This window comes from Amblyraja radiata, chromosome 2, assembly GCF_010909765.2.
Source record: "Amblyraja radiata isolate CabotCenter1 chromosome 2, sAmbRad1.1.pri, whole genome shotgun sequence".
Taxonomy (NCBI): Eukaryota; Metazoa; Chordata; class Chondrichthyes; order Rajiformes; family Rajidae; genus Amblyraja; species Amblyraja radiata.
The window spans coordinates 61,038,554-61,056,225 of record NC_045957.1 but is presented as its reverse complement, the minus strand read 5'-3'; the positions used below and the strand labels follow the sequence as shown (position 1 = coordinate 61,056,225).

General features: G+C 41.3%; 1 protein-coding gene across 4 annotated transcripts in view; it reads left to right on the top strand.

Annotated features, from left to right (window-relative positions):
- tax1bp1 (Tax1 binding protein 1) overlaps positions 1-17,672 on the top strand; it is a 94,216-nt gene that overhangs the window by 20,445 nt on the left and 56,099 nt on the right. For all 4 annotated transcript variants that reach the window (XM_033047501.1, XM_033047509.1, XM_033047494.1 and 1 more), the window contains exons 3-7: positions 8,526-8,628; positions 9,408-9,595; positions 13,133-13,291; positions 14,801-14,949; positions 16,203-16,293. In XM_033047501.1, coding sequence (XP_032903392.1) covers positions 8,526-8,628; positions 9,408-9,595; positions 13,133-13,291; positions 14,801-14,949; positions 16,203-16,293 — 690 coding nt within the window. The remainder of the gene's footprint in view (positions 1-8,525; positions 8,629-9,407; positions 9,596-13,132; positions 13,292-14,800; positions 14,950-16,202; positions 16,294-17,672) is intronic.

Sequence of the window (17,672 nt, the reverse complement as noted above, 5' to 3'; positions counted from 1 at the left end):
CACAGCTTAAGGATAAGGGGGAAATCCTTTAAAACCGAGATGAGAAGAACTTTTTCACACAGAGAGTGGTGAATCTCGAACTCCCTGCCACAGAGGGTAGTCGAGGCCAGTTCATTGGCTATATTTAAGAGGGAGTTAGATGTGGCCCTTGTGGCTAAGGGGATCAGAGGGTATGGAGAGAAGGCAGGTACGGGATACTGAGTTGGATGATCAGCCATGATCATATTGAATGGCGGTGCAGGCTCGAAGGGCCGAATGGCCTACTCCTGCACCTAATTTCTATGTTTCTATGAATGTATGAAAGTTCCAGTTAACCTGCAGGGAGGACTTTGCCTCTGATATTTTGTGGAACCACTTGCAAAAAGTTAGTATGTTTTATCCTATTGTACATTTTGATCCACTAGAAAATATGTTTAAGCAACATTTAATGAGATCAATCTGTAGTCATGAAAGCTCAAATCAGGACAGCCTATTCTGCTTTAGAAGATGCTAATGAAGAGGCTAACAGAAGGTCGATTAATTCAACATAGTATGGCCAGCTGCTGATTATCATTGTCTTCCGTGGCTGGTTACTAAATGGATTTTATGCACAGTTTTGATTAATAACTGGTGAAAACAATTGCGGCCCATATAAGTGATAACTTTAAAATTTTAATTGAGTGCCGCACCAGAAACCTGCAGGGAGGAAAACTGTGCTGCCATCTCCTGGTGCTTTTTGCATGTTGCAGGGCTGAAGGATTATTTGGTTGTATATTCCTTTTAGCAGAAATAAAATACATTACAAATAAATTGTACATAAAATTTGCTGATTCTTATATGGGATGAGGGTGTTGCCCATAAGGTCATTATTTATTGCCCATCTGTAATTGCTATTGTGAGAAAGATATTTTGCACTGCTGTAGGATCCAGTCGCAAGATTTATAAGGCCTAGCAAGAATAAAGAAATAGTATTCCTCTTCAAGTTAACTAGATATGTTGCTCAATTTGCTGTTACCAGAAATTAGTTTACAACAATTCAAAGGATAGCATTAATATTTAGTACAAATGACAGTCTGAAATGTTCTAATTATGTTGTATAGTATATTGAATTTGATATGTTAGTAGACGTTTCATTTAAATTTTCATCCATTTCTCTCTGTGTCTTGCTTTGTATTTCCTTTTTTAATTATGTAATTGTTTTAATGTATTAACTCTGATCAACTAGGCTATGAAAGTCAATTCAGGCAGCACAGGTAATGATCCCACACACAAACAGATGCTTCAAGATGTGTCTTGTTTCATTGACATTAGCTCCCATTCCTTTGTTGTTGACACCAGTGTGCCAGTAATCACTCCTAATTTTCAGAATTGGTCTAATTAACCTATATTGCATCTATTTCTATCAATAGCATATTTCCATAGTTGGTGACTAAACCTGAAGAGAACTTTTAACAGGTGCTGGTTCACCAGTGCCCTATTTAACTGAAATTATGTTATCAAGTTAAGCTCTAAATCTAGGAACTCTGTACCCATTATTGACCGATTTAATCAGAATGATTGCAGGTTCAAAAAGGCATATCTCATGGGATGGATAAATGTAATAAATAAGTAAATAAAATATATCGTCTAAAAGTGAAATGCATAAAAAGGCCATATATCAATGCTTAGTACTGATGATTCTAAAATCTGAAGCAATTTAAGAAATATCAAGTATGATAGATAAAATGTCATGTTAATTTTATTTCTGTACTATCAATTACATTTTTCCACCAGAAAAGTTGTTTATAAATAATATATTGGTAATTTAAGTCTCAAAAATGATGTTTATAAAGAAATGCTGCTGTCTTGGAGTTAATTAATAGAAATTGTTAAAGCTTTATCTTTTGGGTATTTAAACACATCAAGTATATTAACTTTATAATAGCTAGAATGGTTCTGTGGATCCCAACATGCTATGTGACTTGCAGACTTTGTTTCTAATGAAATGAAACCCTGGTCATATTTCCTTGTGGTTGGTGATGCTTGTTTGTATTCACAGATGCTTTGTTTTTTCAACTGACTAGTTTTTTCTTCATTTGCTAATAGAAACATAGAAAATAGGTGCAGGAGTAGGCCATTCGGCCCTTCGAGCCTGCACCGCCATTCAATATGATCATGGCTGATCATCCAACTCAGAGTGCTAATAATGTGCTAATTATATACATAATTTCTTAATATATAACTCATGACAGCATTCAACGCATTTGTTTCCTTCACTTCTATTTTCCTGTTTTCTTTTAATAAGGATGTTGGTAGATTATTGGTCTGTGATGCAGTGCAGCAGTTAAAACTGCATATTAAATTATAGGTCGATACAAAATGCTGGAGTAACTCAGCGGGATAGGCAGCATCCCTGGAGAGAAGGAATGGGTGACGTTTCGGGTCGAGACCCTTCTTCAGACTGATGTCAGGGGAGTGGGCGGGACAGAGATAGAATGTAGTCGGAGACAGTAAGACTGGTGGGAGAACTGGGGAGGGGATGGAGAGAGAGGGAAAGCAAGGACTATTTGAAGTTAGAGAAGTCAATGTTCATACTGCTAGGCTGCATGCTACCCAAGCAAAATATGAGGTGCTGTTCCTCCAATTTGCGCCGGGCCTCACTCTGACCCAGGACAGAAAGGTCAGATTGGGAGGAGTTAAAGTGCTGAGCAACCCCCGTTCCCTAAAGAATGAGGACATCTCCGATGTCCTGGTATGGAAAACCTCATCCTGGGCGCAGTTGAGGTGTAGACGGAGGAATTGTGTGAGTAGGGGATCCCTGGAGGGGAGCTTCGAATGCCGGCCCTGCAGTCTGTGGTGCTTCTGGCTGCGGCGCGGCGGGAATTTTAAATCTTCGACCGCTGGCCTGCGGCCTACACCAACCTGAAGCCGTGGTTTCTGGTAGGGAAGCGCCGATTCTGGACTTACCTGGACTTTTTACCTTGTCTACTCATCTGGACGCCCGCTGCGGAGGGTTGAGGTCCCGGCCACGGGGGAAAATGGAGGAGGACTGGCCAATTTTTGTGCCTTCCACCACAGTGATGAATGCTGTGGTGGATGTTTGTGTTAAATTTTTATTGTGTTTTTGTGTGTTCTTTTTAATTGTACCGCTGCTGGCAAATTCATTTCACTTGCACTTTATGTGCAAGTGACGAATAAAACTGATTGATTGATTGATTGTATGCCTGGAACAGTGATTGTTCGACGTACCCTACAAAGAGGCAGGCATAGCTGGGGAGGAAGTGAGATAATCTTAGATTGTAGGTATAGTTCTTGGCAGAGGGCGGCTTTAACAAGCAATCATTTTTGACAAGCTTACCACTGTGCTGATAGGCTCCAACAATGTTAATGTGACATCTGTCCTTTCATAAAAGATCCCCCTGTATATTTCACAGCAATGCTGGATTAGCAAGTTGTCGTTGCCTCTTATCCTGCAGCTAGCCGTTGTAAATTACACATTGTAAATGTGTAGAACAGGATGCAGGTGGGGGTTTCGGTAGAATTCAAAGAGATGTTAAAATGATCCTATTTAAATAAAAGGTGGTTGAGACCTGGCAGCAGTCGATTTAAGAGTCAAGCTATCAAATGCATTGAAAATTGACTGCATTTATGAGTGTAAATGTTATTAAAATCATATTTTCCATAGCCTAGACTGACCAATGGCATAAATTTAAAATAAGCAAGTGGAAGATATGTAGGTATAATTTACTGTTGAATTGGCATTGGTAACTAATGAAAACTAGTGTGTAAAATTGATGATAATACCACGTCACAGAGTCATCAGAGACACCACCATCTCCATGCTGACTTTCAAGAGATTAATGTGCAAAATTAGAGCAGATGGTATTGGGGTAGAGTATTGACATGGATAGAGAACTGGTTGGCAGACAAGAAGCAAAGTAGGAATTAACTGGTCCTTTTCAGAATGGCAGGCAGTGACTAATGGGGTGCAGCAAGGCTCGGTGCTGGGACCCCAATTGTTTAAAATATATATTAACGATTTAGACAAAGGAATTAAATATTATATCTAAATTTGTGGATGATACAAAGCTGGGTGGCAGTGAAGCTGCGCGGAGGATGCTATGAGGCTGCAGGGTGACTTGGATAGGTTGGGTGAGTGGGCAGCATGACAGATGCAGTATGATGTGGATAAATGTGAGGCTATCCACTTTGGCGGCAAGAACAGGAAGGCAGATTATTATCTGAATGGTGTCAGATTAGGAGAAGTGGAGGTGCAACGAGACCTGTGTGTGTTTGTACATCAGTCACTGAAAGTAAGCATGCAGGCAGTGAAGAAAGCCAATGGCATGTTGGCCTTCATTGTGAGAGGATTTGAGTTTAGGAGCAAGGAGGTTGTACAGGGCCCTGGTGAGACTGCACCTGGAGTATTGTGTGCAATTTTGGTCTCCTAATTTGAGGAAGGACGTTATTGCTATTGAGGTAGTGCAGCGTAGGTTCACCAGGTTCATTCCCGGGATGGCGGGACTGACATATGATGAAATAATGGGTCGACTGGGCTTGTATTTGTTGGAATTTAGAAGGATGAAAGAGGATCTCATAGAAACATATAAAATTCTTATAGGATTGGACAAGGGAAATGCAGGGTAAATGTTCCCGATGTTGGGGGAATCCAGAACCAGAAGTCTCAGTTTAAGAATAAGGGGTAAGGACATTTAGGAATGAGATGAGGTAAAAACTTTTTCACCCAGAGAGTTGTGAATCTGTGAAATTCTCTGCCACAGAAGGCAGTGGAGGTTGATTCACTGGATGTTTTCAAGAGGGAGTTAGATTTAGCTCTTAGGGCTAAGGGAATCAAGGGATACGGGGGAAAAAGCCAGTTACTGATTTTGGATGATCAGACTTAATCGTATTGCTGGCTCGAAGGCCGAATGGCCGATTCCTACACCTGTTTTCTATGTTTCTCATTTGTACTATGCCCATTTTCCAATATTTGGCAAGTTCATTCAATGCCTTGGTGATTTGAGTAGATACTTCTAAAGTGTTGTAATGATCTTGGCCTCCACCTACTCAATTGGCGAGTTCTAAAACGTTGTACTGTAAATACGTGCCAATTAGCTTACAGCTGCCAAAAACTAAATCAATTTAAGCACTCCCCAGTTTTATATATAACTAGACCAAGTGCAGACCCGTTGGGTCTGTATCCCCAACGGTGTTTGCGGGGGTGGGGGGCTGCGGCATCACACTCACATTAACCACCCCCCAAACACACAGGTGGGGGAGGGGGATGAGAAGATGGGAGAGGAGGAGGAGGAAATGGGACAGATTTGGGAGGGAAAGGAGAGCGGAGTAGGGGGTGAGAGAGGGGGATGGGGAGAGAGATGTGGGGAAGGGGGTGGATGGGGAGGGGGGGAGAGGGGTGGGGGGAGAGAGGGGAAAGAGGGGAGGGAGAGTGGAGGGGGAAGGGGGAGAGGTGGAAGAGTGGGGAGGGAGGAGGAGAGGGGTAGGGGGAGTGACGGAAGAGGGACAGAGGGGTAGGAGGAAGGGGGCGGCTGGAGAGAGGGAAGGGGGTGGGGGAGAGAGGGATGGGTGGGAGAGGGAGAGGGGTGAAGAGAGGGAAACATAGAACCATAGAAATTAAGTGCAGGAGTAGGCCATTCGGCCCTTCGAGCCTGCACCACCATTCAATATGATCGTGGGGGGGTGAGAAGAGGGGAGGGAGGGGAGAGGAGGAGGAGGAAACGGGACAGATTTGGGAGGGAAAGGAGAGCAGGGTAGGGGGTGAGAGGGGGATGGGGAGAGAGATGTGGGGGAGGGGGGATGGGGTGGGAGGGAGGGAGGGGGAGAGGGGAAAGAGTGGGGAGGGAGAGTGGCGGTGGAGAGAAGTAGAAGAGTGGGGAGGGAGGAGGAGAGGGGTAGGGGGAGTGATGGAAGAGGGATGGGGAAGGGGGTGGGGTAGAGAGGGAAGGGGGGTGGATGGGAGAGGGAGAGGGAGAGGGGTGGGGAGGAGAGAAGGGGGAGAGAAGTGGAAGAGTGGGGAGGGAGGGGTAGGGGGAGTGGTGGTAGAGGGACAGAGGGGTTGGGGGAAGGGGGCGGGGGGAGAGAGGGAAGGGGGTGGGGGAGAGAGGGATGGGTGGGAGAGGGAGAGGGGTGAGGAGAGGGAAACAGAAATTAAGTGCAGGAGTAGGCCATTCGGTTCTTCGAGCCTGCACCACCATTCAATATGATCATGGCTGATCATCCAACTCAGTATCCTGTACCTGCCTTCTCTCCATACCCCCTGATCCCTTTAGCCACAAGGGCCACATCTAACTCCCTCTTAAATATAGCCAATGAACTGGCCTCAACTACCTTCTGTGGCAGAGAATTCCAGAAATTCGCCACTCTCTGTGTGAAAAATGTTTTTCTCATCTCTGTCCTAAAGGATTTCCCCCTTATCTTTAAACTGTGACCCCTTGTTCTGGACTTCCCCAACATCTGGAACAATCTTCCTGCATTTAGCCTGTCCAACCCCTTAAGAATTTTGTACGTTTCTATAAGATCCGCCCTCAATCTTCTAAATTCTAGCGTGTACAAGCCGAGTCTATCCAGTCTTTCTTCATATGAAAGTCCTGACATCCCAGGAATCAGTCTGGTGAACCTTCTCTGTATTCCCTCTATGGCAACAATGTCTTTGAGCATTGGGCATTGTGACATCACACGATGGAACGCTCACCAGGGGCTGGGGCTCCTGCAAAGGCATATGTAAATGAATCCATTCCGATTGAACAAATGTGAACATTGGGCATTGTGACATCACACGATGGAACGTTCACCAGGTGCTGGTGCTCCTGCAAAGGCATATGTAAATGGATCCATCCCGATTGGACATCTGTGAGCATCGGGCATTGTGACATCACACGATGGAACGTTCACCAGGGGCTGGGGCTGGTGCTGCTTCTATGGGTGAGAAGCCAGTTTATTTTTGAAATATTGGGGGGGGGAGAAGGATTTGATTAAAAACGTGTACTTAAACACGACGAAATGTAATGAGGTGCGGATACTTTGAAAGAAAAGTGAAATCTCTACCGAAATGGAAAAGATGTCGCCGATTCTGCGTCTGGTTTCGGAGTTGCAGGGAATCAAAGGAAGAAAGGCGGCCGGCAGCCGTCCATGTAAATGGATCCATTCCGATTGGACATCTGCGAGTATTGGGCATTGTGACATCACACGATGGAACAAATCAAAAGGCAGAAAGGCAGCCGGACGGCAGGCACACAGTTTTATATATTAATAGATAGATTGCAATAATTCTTGATTTGAAGTTAATTTAACTAGTTGGGATTCATTCCAGTTGAAGACCAGTTTTCTTTTGTAAATAAAGAGTGTTTATGATGGGAGTTTTTACATGATTAAATATGAAATTAAATAATGTTTCCTGTAATAAATATATACCAAACTAAATCACTCAGACCTGTATCACAATCCTTTCGTATTGCAAATGAAACATTTTAAATAATCGTTTGGGTTTATTATTGGTGGAGAACTTTACGTAATTTTAAGAAGTAATGAGTAGTTTAATACAAATGGTTTTTAATATGTAATAACAAGGACCAGCATATGCTGGTTTATACCAAAGATAGACTCAAAAAGACAGCCAAAATCATCAAGGACCCACACCATCCTGGCCATACACTCATCTCACCATTGCCATCAGGAAGAAGGAACAGGAGCCTTAAAACTGTAATGTTCAGGTTCAGGAACAGCAACTTCCCCACAGCCATCAGGCTATTAAACACAACGAATAAGCTCTGATCTCTGAACTGCAAAACATTATATTATTATTTGTTATTTGCACTATATTTGTTTTTTATTGAACTTTTCTTTTTTCCCGTTTATGTACAATGTTTACATATGCACATATTCTGTTATGCTGCAGAAAGGAAGAATTTCATTGTCCCATCCGGGACAATAAAACACTCTTGACTCTTGACACAAAATACTGGAGTTTTCTCCAGAGATGCTGTCTAACCTGCTGAGCTACTCCAACATTTTTTGTCTATCTTTGGTTTTTAGTTGCTTTTGTCTTAATTGATGTTGAGTTCTGTCATTGAGATTATTTAAGCAATAGATTTTGAATAGGTTTTTAATGTGTTTTTAAAGCATTCAATGAGAATTATCTTTTGTATATAAATTGAATTTGCTTTCCCAGTGCAATATGTTTCTGCATTAATTTATGTTAACTGTAGTTCTATTCTAATTGGTCTATCTCAAGTGATCTTTGTCATATCAACACCTCGACACCTGTCACTGTGATTCACGTGGCATTTTAATTTAAAACATTGGTTGTATCGATTAACTGGCATTCTTCACACATGCAAGACTAATTTCTATTTTAAAATGTTTATTTGATAGTTTTTATTTATATTAATCAATTTATTGTGAAGTAATGCACCGCTTTATTATCAGAATTTTGAGAATAAAATAATCTTTAAAATGAACATTTTTGATGTACGTGGAATTTAGGATACAGTAGGATAAAATATGAATATTGCAAATGCTTCATTATTTATGTTTTTTTCAATGTGTAGGTTGGCTGGAGCACCGCTCGTGACTACTATACATTTCTGTGGTCTCAAGTACCAGAAGATTATGTGGAAGGAATTTTGTATACTCGTCTTGTGGTTTTCCAAGGTAAAACAATTAGCTACCGTATTTCCCGGCAATGAAGACGCTATTTTTTACCCTAAAATAAGGCCCGAAAATTTACCTGCGTCTTGGAGCCCCCGAAGGCTAGATTGTTAGCCAAGAAAGATAGACTTGGGCCAATTCACTTTTAAAACATTGGGGGGGGGACACAATGAGGCCTAACACGGGTCGGCAACCTATGGCCCGGATCCGGCCCGTAACCCAAACTCATCCAGCCCGCAGGCGTTTTTTTTTTTGTTTTTTTTCAATTAGTATTCGCGACCTGGGAACTGCAGCCAGTCCCGGGGCAGCAGGTGACCTGGGGCAAGCGAGCCGACCTGGAAACTGCAGCCATTCGCGGGGCACGCAGCCAACCTGGGTGTCACCGCCAGACCTCTCTGTCTCTCTTTTCTCTCTTTTTCTTTCTCTCTTTTTCTTTATCTCTTTTTCTTTCTCTCTTTTTTTTCCTCTTTTTTTCTCTCTTTTTTTCTCTCTTTTTTTCTCTCTCTTTTTTTCTCTTTTTTTTCTCTTTTTCTCTCTCTTTTTCTTGCCTCCCTGAGCCAAGAAGTCCCCGTCCCTCAGACCTGAACCGCACAGCGCATTGTGGGACAGGTGAAGATGGAGGCTCCCCGGTCCACATTGCCTCCTTCAAGGAGTTTTTGTAAAGTTATCTTAAATTTGCATAATTTCCATAGATGCTGCCTCACCTGCTGAGTTTCTCCAGCATTTTTGTCTACCTTAAATTTGAGAATTTTTTAATTAAAATGTAACATTTAAATCCTTAGGTTATTATCTTCCCAATGATGATGGAGAGTTTTATCAGTTCTGCTATGTAACACACAAGGGGGAAATCCGAGGTGCAAGTACACCTTTCCAGTTCCGTGTGCCGTCACCCATTGATGATCTGCTTACCATAGAAGATGACACAAACTCTGACATGCTCGTGGTAACAACAAAAACAAATTTTCTTGAGGTGGGATATCTTCAACTTTTAGTGTTTTATGTTGTGTTCAAAAGATCCAGATTCCTAGCTGCTTTGGTTTGGTGAGACCATTCTGAAACTACTGTAGGTCCCCGATAAAAGTTTTACCATTACTGGGCTAAAGAGGGGGAAATATAATGATATTTCCTGGATTTGATTGTTGTCAAGATTTCTGCTAAAAAAAGACCAGGTCACCAAGGGTTGAAAGCTCATGTGGTTGAATGACTAGACATGCTGTAAAAACTGCATCCAGACATCTGGAGACATTAAGAACTGCAGATGCTGGAATCTTGAGCACAACCTAATGTGCTGGAAAAACTTTCAGCAGGTCAGGCAGCATCTGTGGAAGGAATGCTTCCGACCCGAAACATCACCTGTCAATTCCCTCCACAGTTGCTGCCAGACCCGATGAGTATCTCCGGCACTTCATATTCTGTTCATAAAGGTGTAGATGGTGTATTATACCATAACAATATGCAGACCAGTATCCAATATTTAGGGGGAGCAAAAAGGCTATAATTTACAAGAGTTGAAAGTAATTAACCTAAAATAGAATTTCTGTGAGCCATTGCCAAATGATGATCTGATGTACATAATTTATCTAAACAAACTGGCTGCTGGCTTTATGAGAAAAATCAAATAAGGTTGTCAAACCTCCGCTTAGTTTAGTGTAGGATTACTGCTTGATGGTTAGCGTGGACTCCGTGGGCCAAAAGGTCTGTTTCCATGCCGTATTTCTCCAAGTCTAAGATCGTGGATTTATGAAGGGGAAATCATGCTGAACTAATCTTCTGGAATTTTTTGAGGATGGAACTAGGAAAATGGACAAGGGAGAGCCAGTGGATGTAGTGTACCTAGACTTTTAGAAAGCATTTGATTAGGTCCCACATAGGAGATTAATGGGCAAAATTAGAGCACATGGTATTTGGGGGTAGGGTACTGACATGGATAGAAAATTGGTTGGCAGACAGGTAACAATGAGTAGGGATAAACGGGTTCCTTCCAGAATGGCAGGCAGTGACTAGTGGGGTACTGCAAGGCTTTGTTGGGTGAGTGGGCAGATGCATGGCAGATGCAGTTTAATGCGGATAAATGTGACATTATCCAAATGTGGCAAAAACAGGAAGGCAGATTATTATCTGAATGGTGTTAAATTGGGAAAAGGGGAAGTACAACGCGATCTGGGGGTCCTTGTTCATCAGTCACTGAAAGTAAGCATGTAGGTACAGCAGGTAGTGAAGAAAGCGAATGGCATGTTGGCCTTCATTTCAAGAGGAGTTGAGTATAGGAGCAAATAGGTCCTTCTGGCGGTTGTACAGGGCCCTAGTGAGACCATACCTGTAGTATTGTGTGCAGTTTTGATCTCCAAATTTGAGAAAGGACATTCTTGCTATTGAGGGAGCGCAGCGTAGGTTCACAAGGTTAATTCCTGGATGACAGGACTCATATGTTGATAGAATATAGTGGCTAGGCTTGTATACTCTGGAATTTAGAAGGATGAGCGGGGATCTTATTGAAACATATAAAATTATTAAGGGTTTGGACATGCTAGAGGCAGGAATCATGTTCCCGATGTTGGGGGAGTCCAGAACCAGGGGCACAGTTTAAGAATAAGGGGTAAGCCCTTTAGAACAGAGATGAGGAGAAACTTTTTCACACAGTGGGTTGTGAATCTGTGGAATTCTCTGCCTCAGAAGGTAGTTTCGGTCAATTCCCTGGATGCTTTCAAGATTGAGTTAGATAGAGCTCTTAAAGATAGCGGAGACGGGATATGACGAGAAGGCAGGGGTACTGATTGTGGATGATCAGCCATGATATTGAATGGCGGTGCTGGCTCGAAGGGCCGAATGGCCTATTCCTGCACCTATTGTCTATTCCTAATTTTCTACCTCAGTGCCATTTTCCATCTGCCCCAAGATCCCTTAATTCTCATAATGTCCAAAAATCTATATCTTTTTGAATGAACAATGAGCTTCTGGGTGGAAAATTACAGTTTCACCAAAAACAATTCTCTCCAATCTAATCTTAATGGTTTACTGCTTATTGTCAAACTGTATAAATTTACTCTTCATATAACAAACTCGCCGTCTTTGGAACCAGTCTAGCAGGTCTTAACTACATTCCTTGTATGTTAAATAGATCCAAGACTACATAGTAGAGTCGGTGCAGCCTTCTCCAGGTCTTTTAGAATTGCAACTTTTTTATACTCCTGTTTTCTCATATTAAAGGCTAATGTAGTCTTTGCAATCCTTTTTGTTTGCTGTATCTGTGTGTAAATCTTCAATGACATGCATGCGTGCATATCAAAACCCCTTTGAATATCAACACCACTCAATCTCACAACCTATAAAATATGCTCTGCTTTTCTGTATGGAAATGGAATATAATGTGGGTAAATGTGAGTTGAACCACTTTGGTACCAAACTGTGCTCCTAGATCACTCTGCTCTATAATACTTCCAAGGGCCACACCATTCACTGTGAAGGTCATGTCATACATTAGTATTATCTGCAAATTTTCTAATTATGCCTAATCAAACAGCAATATGCCCAGCAACAATTCCTGAGCCCCCAGTCTGAAAACCTTCCACCATCACCCTCTGCTTCCTTCCATGAAAACAATTCTCTATCCAGTCGACTATTTCCTCATGGATCTAACCTTCCGGACTATCCTTTCATACAAACCTTATCAAAGACTTTGCTGAAATCCATATAGACTATGTCTTTAACTTTGTCAACCTTTTCGATTACCTCTTCAAAAAAACTCAATCAGATTTGTAAGATATTATCTCCCGTGCACAAAACTATCTCTAAACAGCCCCTGTCTATTCAAGTGCATGTCTGTCTTATCCCTCTGAAGCCTCTCCCGTCATGAGTTTATAAGGAGGATATTAACAGAGTGAGAACATAGACTTGCGGGGCACCAGTGATGAGAAAGATGGCGGAATCTAGGTGCATTATCTCACAATAAAGACTGAAATTATGAGAATTTTCTCTTAAATTATTGTGAATCTAGAATTGTCCATATTGGAGAATTGTTGATATTGTGGAACTATTGTTGCTGAGTCATTAAGTAAATTCAAGGCTGAAGTAGACTTCAGATTCTGAGCACTGGCAATGAAATAGGCAAATAGAGTTTAGGCCAATGATCAGATCAAAAAGTCATCGAGGACATCATGGCCTGTTCCTGCTCTTGTTATGTTTCAACCAAAGTGTGTTTGGGTTTGGGCTGCGACAGACCGTGCAGGTTTAGGTGAAGACCAGAATGATACACTAACAACTGACAGCAACTGTGGAGATCAGTTCACAATATTTAAGTCACCTTGATGCTGGTTGTTGCATATGTTTATAGAAATGATAAACAGTAGTAGTTACAATAAAATGTTCTTAATGTTAAGAAATGTCATGTTTGATTTGTTGTTTCTGTTGTAAAGTTTGTTGTAAGTATCCAACTGTTATGGGTTATTTTAATGTTTAAATTAGATTTTTGACAGTATTAAAATTAGTCTCCTGTTTTCTGTGTATTCAGCAAAAGATTGAAATGTTGCTCAAAGAAAAAGAGGAATTTTTGAAAGTTAAATCTGGACATGAAGAGCAACTTGGTCAATTATATGAACGCATAGAAAAGTTTGATAAAGAAATTCATCATGAGAAAGAAATCTCCGATCAAATAAAAAAGGATAACAAGGTATGAAGATAAATGCATTGCTTCTGTGAAAAATCAATAGTTTATTCCACATACTTCCTCTATTATTGGCTGAAAAGTATAGTAAAGAATATTTTAAAGTCAAAGTTCAGTTTTGTATGAAATTAATATCCATAGTTTTATTTGGCTTTTAACTTTGCCAGGCTTGTTGAAGCTGATTAAATAGGAGGGCGTGTTGGTTTTATCTGCTGATGTGGAGATGCACCTTTGGATTCAGTGGTTTGGATTTACACAATAACAAAATCTTTCCAGCTACTGAAAATAATTCTTGGCTGAATACCTCTATGTTTGGCCAGAGGCGAGGCAAGACCAGACCAATCGGAGCAGGAAACAAATTACCTCGGGCAGGTGGTCAGCCCATTATTAGGTAGGGAAGGTGTGATCTCATGAGGGATACAAGGTGGTGAACTGTGCATCTGGTTAAATAACTAGGGTAGAAGAAGGGTGCTAGGGGAGGGGAGTGTAGGTAGAAGTTACTTAAAATAAAATAATTCAACATTAACTTGGTATGGACTGGCCCCATGCAAATGGGAAGAACAACATATCTGCTGGGTTTGCTCATGCAAAGTCTAAACCAGGGGTCGGCAACCTTGGTCTGCATCGGGGCCAGGACGCATGTCTGTGAGCGGATGGCGGGCCACATCTATCACGTGTACACATGGATCCCGCACTGGATGGCAGGCATCAAATCACGTGTCCACATAGATCCCGCCCCTTCGAGGACACCACCCGGAGCACTGGCCCCCAGTTACGGGCGCTCACCAACCTGGCGTACCTATGGACCATTGCCTTGGCTCTGTCCTGAAGGCTCAAATAATCACACTCACTCGTCCCCGGCCTATTGACAACCCCGATCCCGACAGTGAAGCCCAGACACACAGAAGGTTGTGGCCGTGCCGGCGGCTTTGTGCAGGATGCGGTACAGCCAGAGCTCGGCGCTGCTCAGGCGGCTCCACCATTGCAGCCGCCAGCGCAGGCCTCCTTGCGTCCTTGCATTACTGTGCCTGGGAGCCGCGGCTTTGGGGCCTAGGAGGTACCGGAGATGATGGAAGTCTGCGGGACGGATAATTACGGGGAGGAAAAAACGCCTGCGGGCCGGATGATTTCGGGTTATGGGCCGCATTTGGCCTGGGGGGGGCATAAGTTGCCGACCCCTGGTCTAAACCCATAATGTTGACTGTCCCTCTACCTCTGCAGATGCTGCATGATCCACTGAGTCCCTTCAGGTTATTTCACTAGAAAATAACTGCTGAAAGAAATGTACCTATATTACAGAGATGAAGGTTTTGGTAATAGAAAGAACAAAAAAAGTAAATTCAGTATGGTTTGAACATTAGAGAGACCAAATTTGGAAGATTGCAGCAGTTAATGCTCTTGTGCATTGAAGAGCAACTATGTTCACATGAAAATATTTGTTGCATGTATATGTACAAAATATAAATTTTGCCTTCAAATTCTTACTAACACTTTTTTTATAATTTGTACGAATAGGATCTCTTTCAGAGTTCAGAAACATTGAAAATCGAGAAGGATAATTTTGAAAAGAAGTATAAGGAAGTTGCTACTAGAATTACACAACTTGAAGAAGACATAGTAACTGCCAATCAAAAAGCGATTGCAAAGGAAACTGAATTGGATAGGTTAGAAAAATATTGATATGCTCTTTAGTTACTTTCCCATTTTGATTCATAATTATTACAGGAGTCTGATTTGCATGGGCGTTTTGCATTAAATTCTTTAAATTGTGTTGACTTTTTGTCGTTTACAAATTTTGGCTAGAGCGTGCTGAGAAGTGCTATACAAAGTAGGGACTGTCCATTGCTGATGGCAAGTTCTGGCCCAAAGTAGTATGAGCACCACATTCATGTTTTTTTGTTTTTTGTTTTTTTTTCACAGCACCATTCTGATATCCCTTTTCATCCAGCTGCTTTCGCCAGCAACACATTTTTCAAGCAGGTCCTTAAAGAACGTAGGGTGTAAGGTTATTCACTATCATGAATGATACAATACCTCCGTTTTACTTTCCTGTAAATCCCATATCAAATTTATTTCCGTGGTTCCAAAAACCTACTCTATTGAACTTACCATACACTTGATTGAGCATCCAAAGCCATCTGGTGAAATAAATTCCAATCATTTACAATTAAATAAAGGCGTTTAGTATTTCAGTCTCAAATGATCAATGCTTAAACTATACCTACCCCCATTTGAGATTTTTAATTGTACATAATTGGTTACCCCTCATTGTTCTATGTATTTCAATGAGATTACCTCTTGGTCTTCCACTTGCAGTGAGCAATGGTCTAACCCACTCCGTTTCTATTCATGGCACAATCTCAATTTAGAAAAAAAATCTATTGAATCCGCAATGCACCAAAGTCCAGTATAATTACTGCAAAGTGAGAAGGACATAGGACTCTGCAATCAAATGATCAGAAAGTCAGTGATATTTTACTTTTATTGCAAAATGTTAGGTGTACAGATGTAGGGAGATTTGTCAGGGCTCTGAGATTCTGTTTGGAGTATGGTATGCAGTTTTGGTCATTCTTACTTAAATAGGCAGGACCTAGTTCTGCATAAATTCACTACATTTATTCCTGGTAAGGAAATCAGTCTCGTAGGAGATTGAAACTACACTCAATTAAATTTGAAGCACTTGAGGTGATATCTATCATTGAGTAATATGAAATTTTAAGAATGAACGACAATGTACATGCTGGGAAGGGAGTTGTTTTAATGATTTTCAGGAAATGAATGAGGATTAGGTAGCCAAGTGGACAACACACAGTGAAGCAGACTTGAGAGCCATAAAATCTTCTATAACTTATGTTATATTCTTTATTTTCTTGTAATGCATATTAACGTACAACTTGATGTTAAATTGTTTCACCAGCATAAGGCACAAACTGAGGAGATTAATTGCTGAAAAAGAACAATTAGAATTACAATTGAAGAATGAAAAAGACGAGAAAGAGCTCTACAAGGTAAAAATAGTAATAGCTTTTGATTTTATTTGAATAATTTGTCTTAAATCTTAGTCATGCAAACGATTGTAATGATCATGTAAAGGCCATCTCACAATGTGTAAAAAAAAAAAAATGGAGTTCATATTGATTAATCGACCTTGTGTTCATTCAGTTTTTTTGGTAAATATTGAATGAATCTATTACAGCCTAAAATATAAAGCAACACAGATCCAGATTCAACTTAGTTTATTGTTATACACATCAACAAAATGAAATTTCTCATTGAACAATAAATGCAAGTGTGACCGTAAAATAGCAGAATGCTGCCAAATTGGTGCCATCTGAAATTGAAGAATAATTTTTGGACTAACTAAAAAGGAATCAATCAGGCAGCCTTGACGATACTTGCAGCCTTCCTCATGCTATGCACTGTGAAAATGGACGAGGTGGAAGGAAGTGAAGAGGTGGAAAAAAAGTTGGATAGGGCTGTGTTCACCACTCTTTTCAGGTTCAGGCAGTCGAGAGCAGAGCAGTTGCCATACCAAGCTGAAATGCATTCAGAATATTTCCTATAGCACATCTGCTATTTCTAAAGAATCCTCGTGAACATGCTGTATTATCTCAAACACCAAAAAAAAAGTAAAGCTTCTGGACTTCCTCCCATTGAAAACTACTGAATAATGAAAGGCCTAGATAGAATGGATGTGGAGAGGTTGTTTCCTGTAGTATAAGAGTCGAGGACCAGAGGGCACATTTCTTTAGCCACAGATTAGTGGAATTCATTACCACAGACGGTGGTGGAGGGCATTTAATTGGGTATTTTTAAAGTGGATATTAAAGGTCGTCAAAGGTTATGGAGAGAAGGCAGAAGAATGGGGTTGAGAGGGAAAAATAGATCGGCCATGATAGAATGGCAGAGCAGACTCGATGGGGGCAAATGGCCTAATTCTGCTCCCATGTCTTATGAACATAAATACGCTGAAGCGCTTTCTTGATCCCCGCTTCAGTGTAATGACCATAGACCATAAGACATAGGAACAGAATTAGGCCATTCTGCCCATCGAGTCTACTCTGCTATTTAATCATGGCTGATCTACTTTTCTCTCTCATCCCATTTTTCTTGCCTTCTCCCTGTAACCTTTGACGCCATTACTAATCAAGGACAGGGACTAGGTTTGGTTGCTGGTGAAACGGATACCGAGGGACATGGCGCTGTCGATCACATGAACACATGATTATGTTTAACCCTTTGCTTCCTTAGGTCAACAACTAACTCTTTTGTCTTGCTGGCATTAGGGCTAATTTATTACCTTGATATCATGACTCAAATGTTTGTTATCTCATTCCTGTACTTGGTTTCATCGTTGTTGTTGATCCGGCCAACAACAGTAGTACAG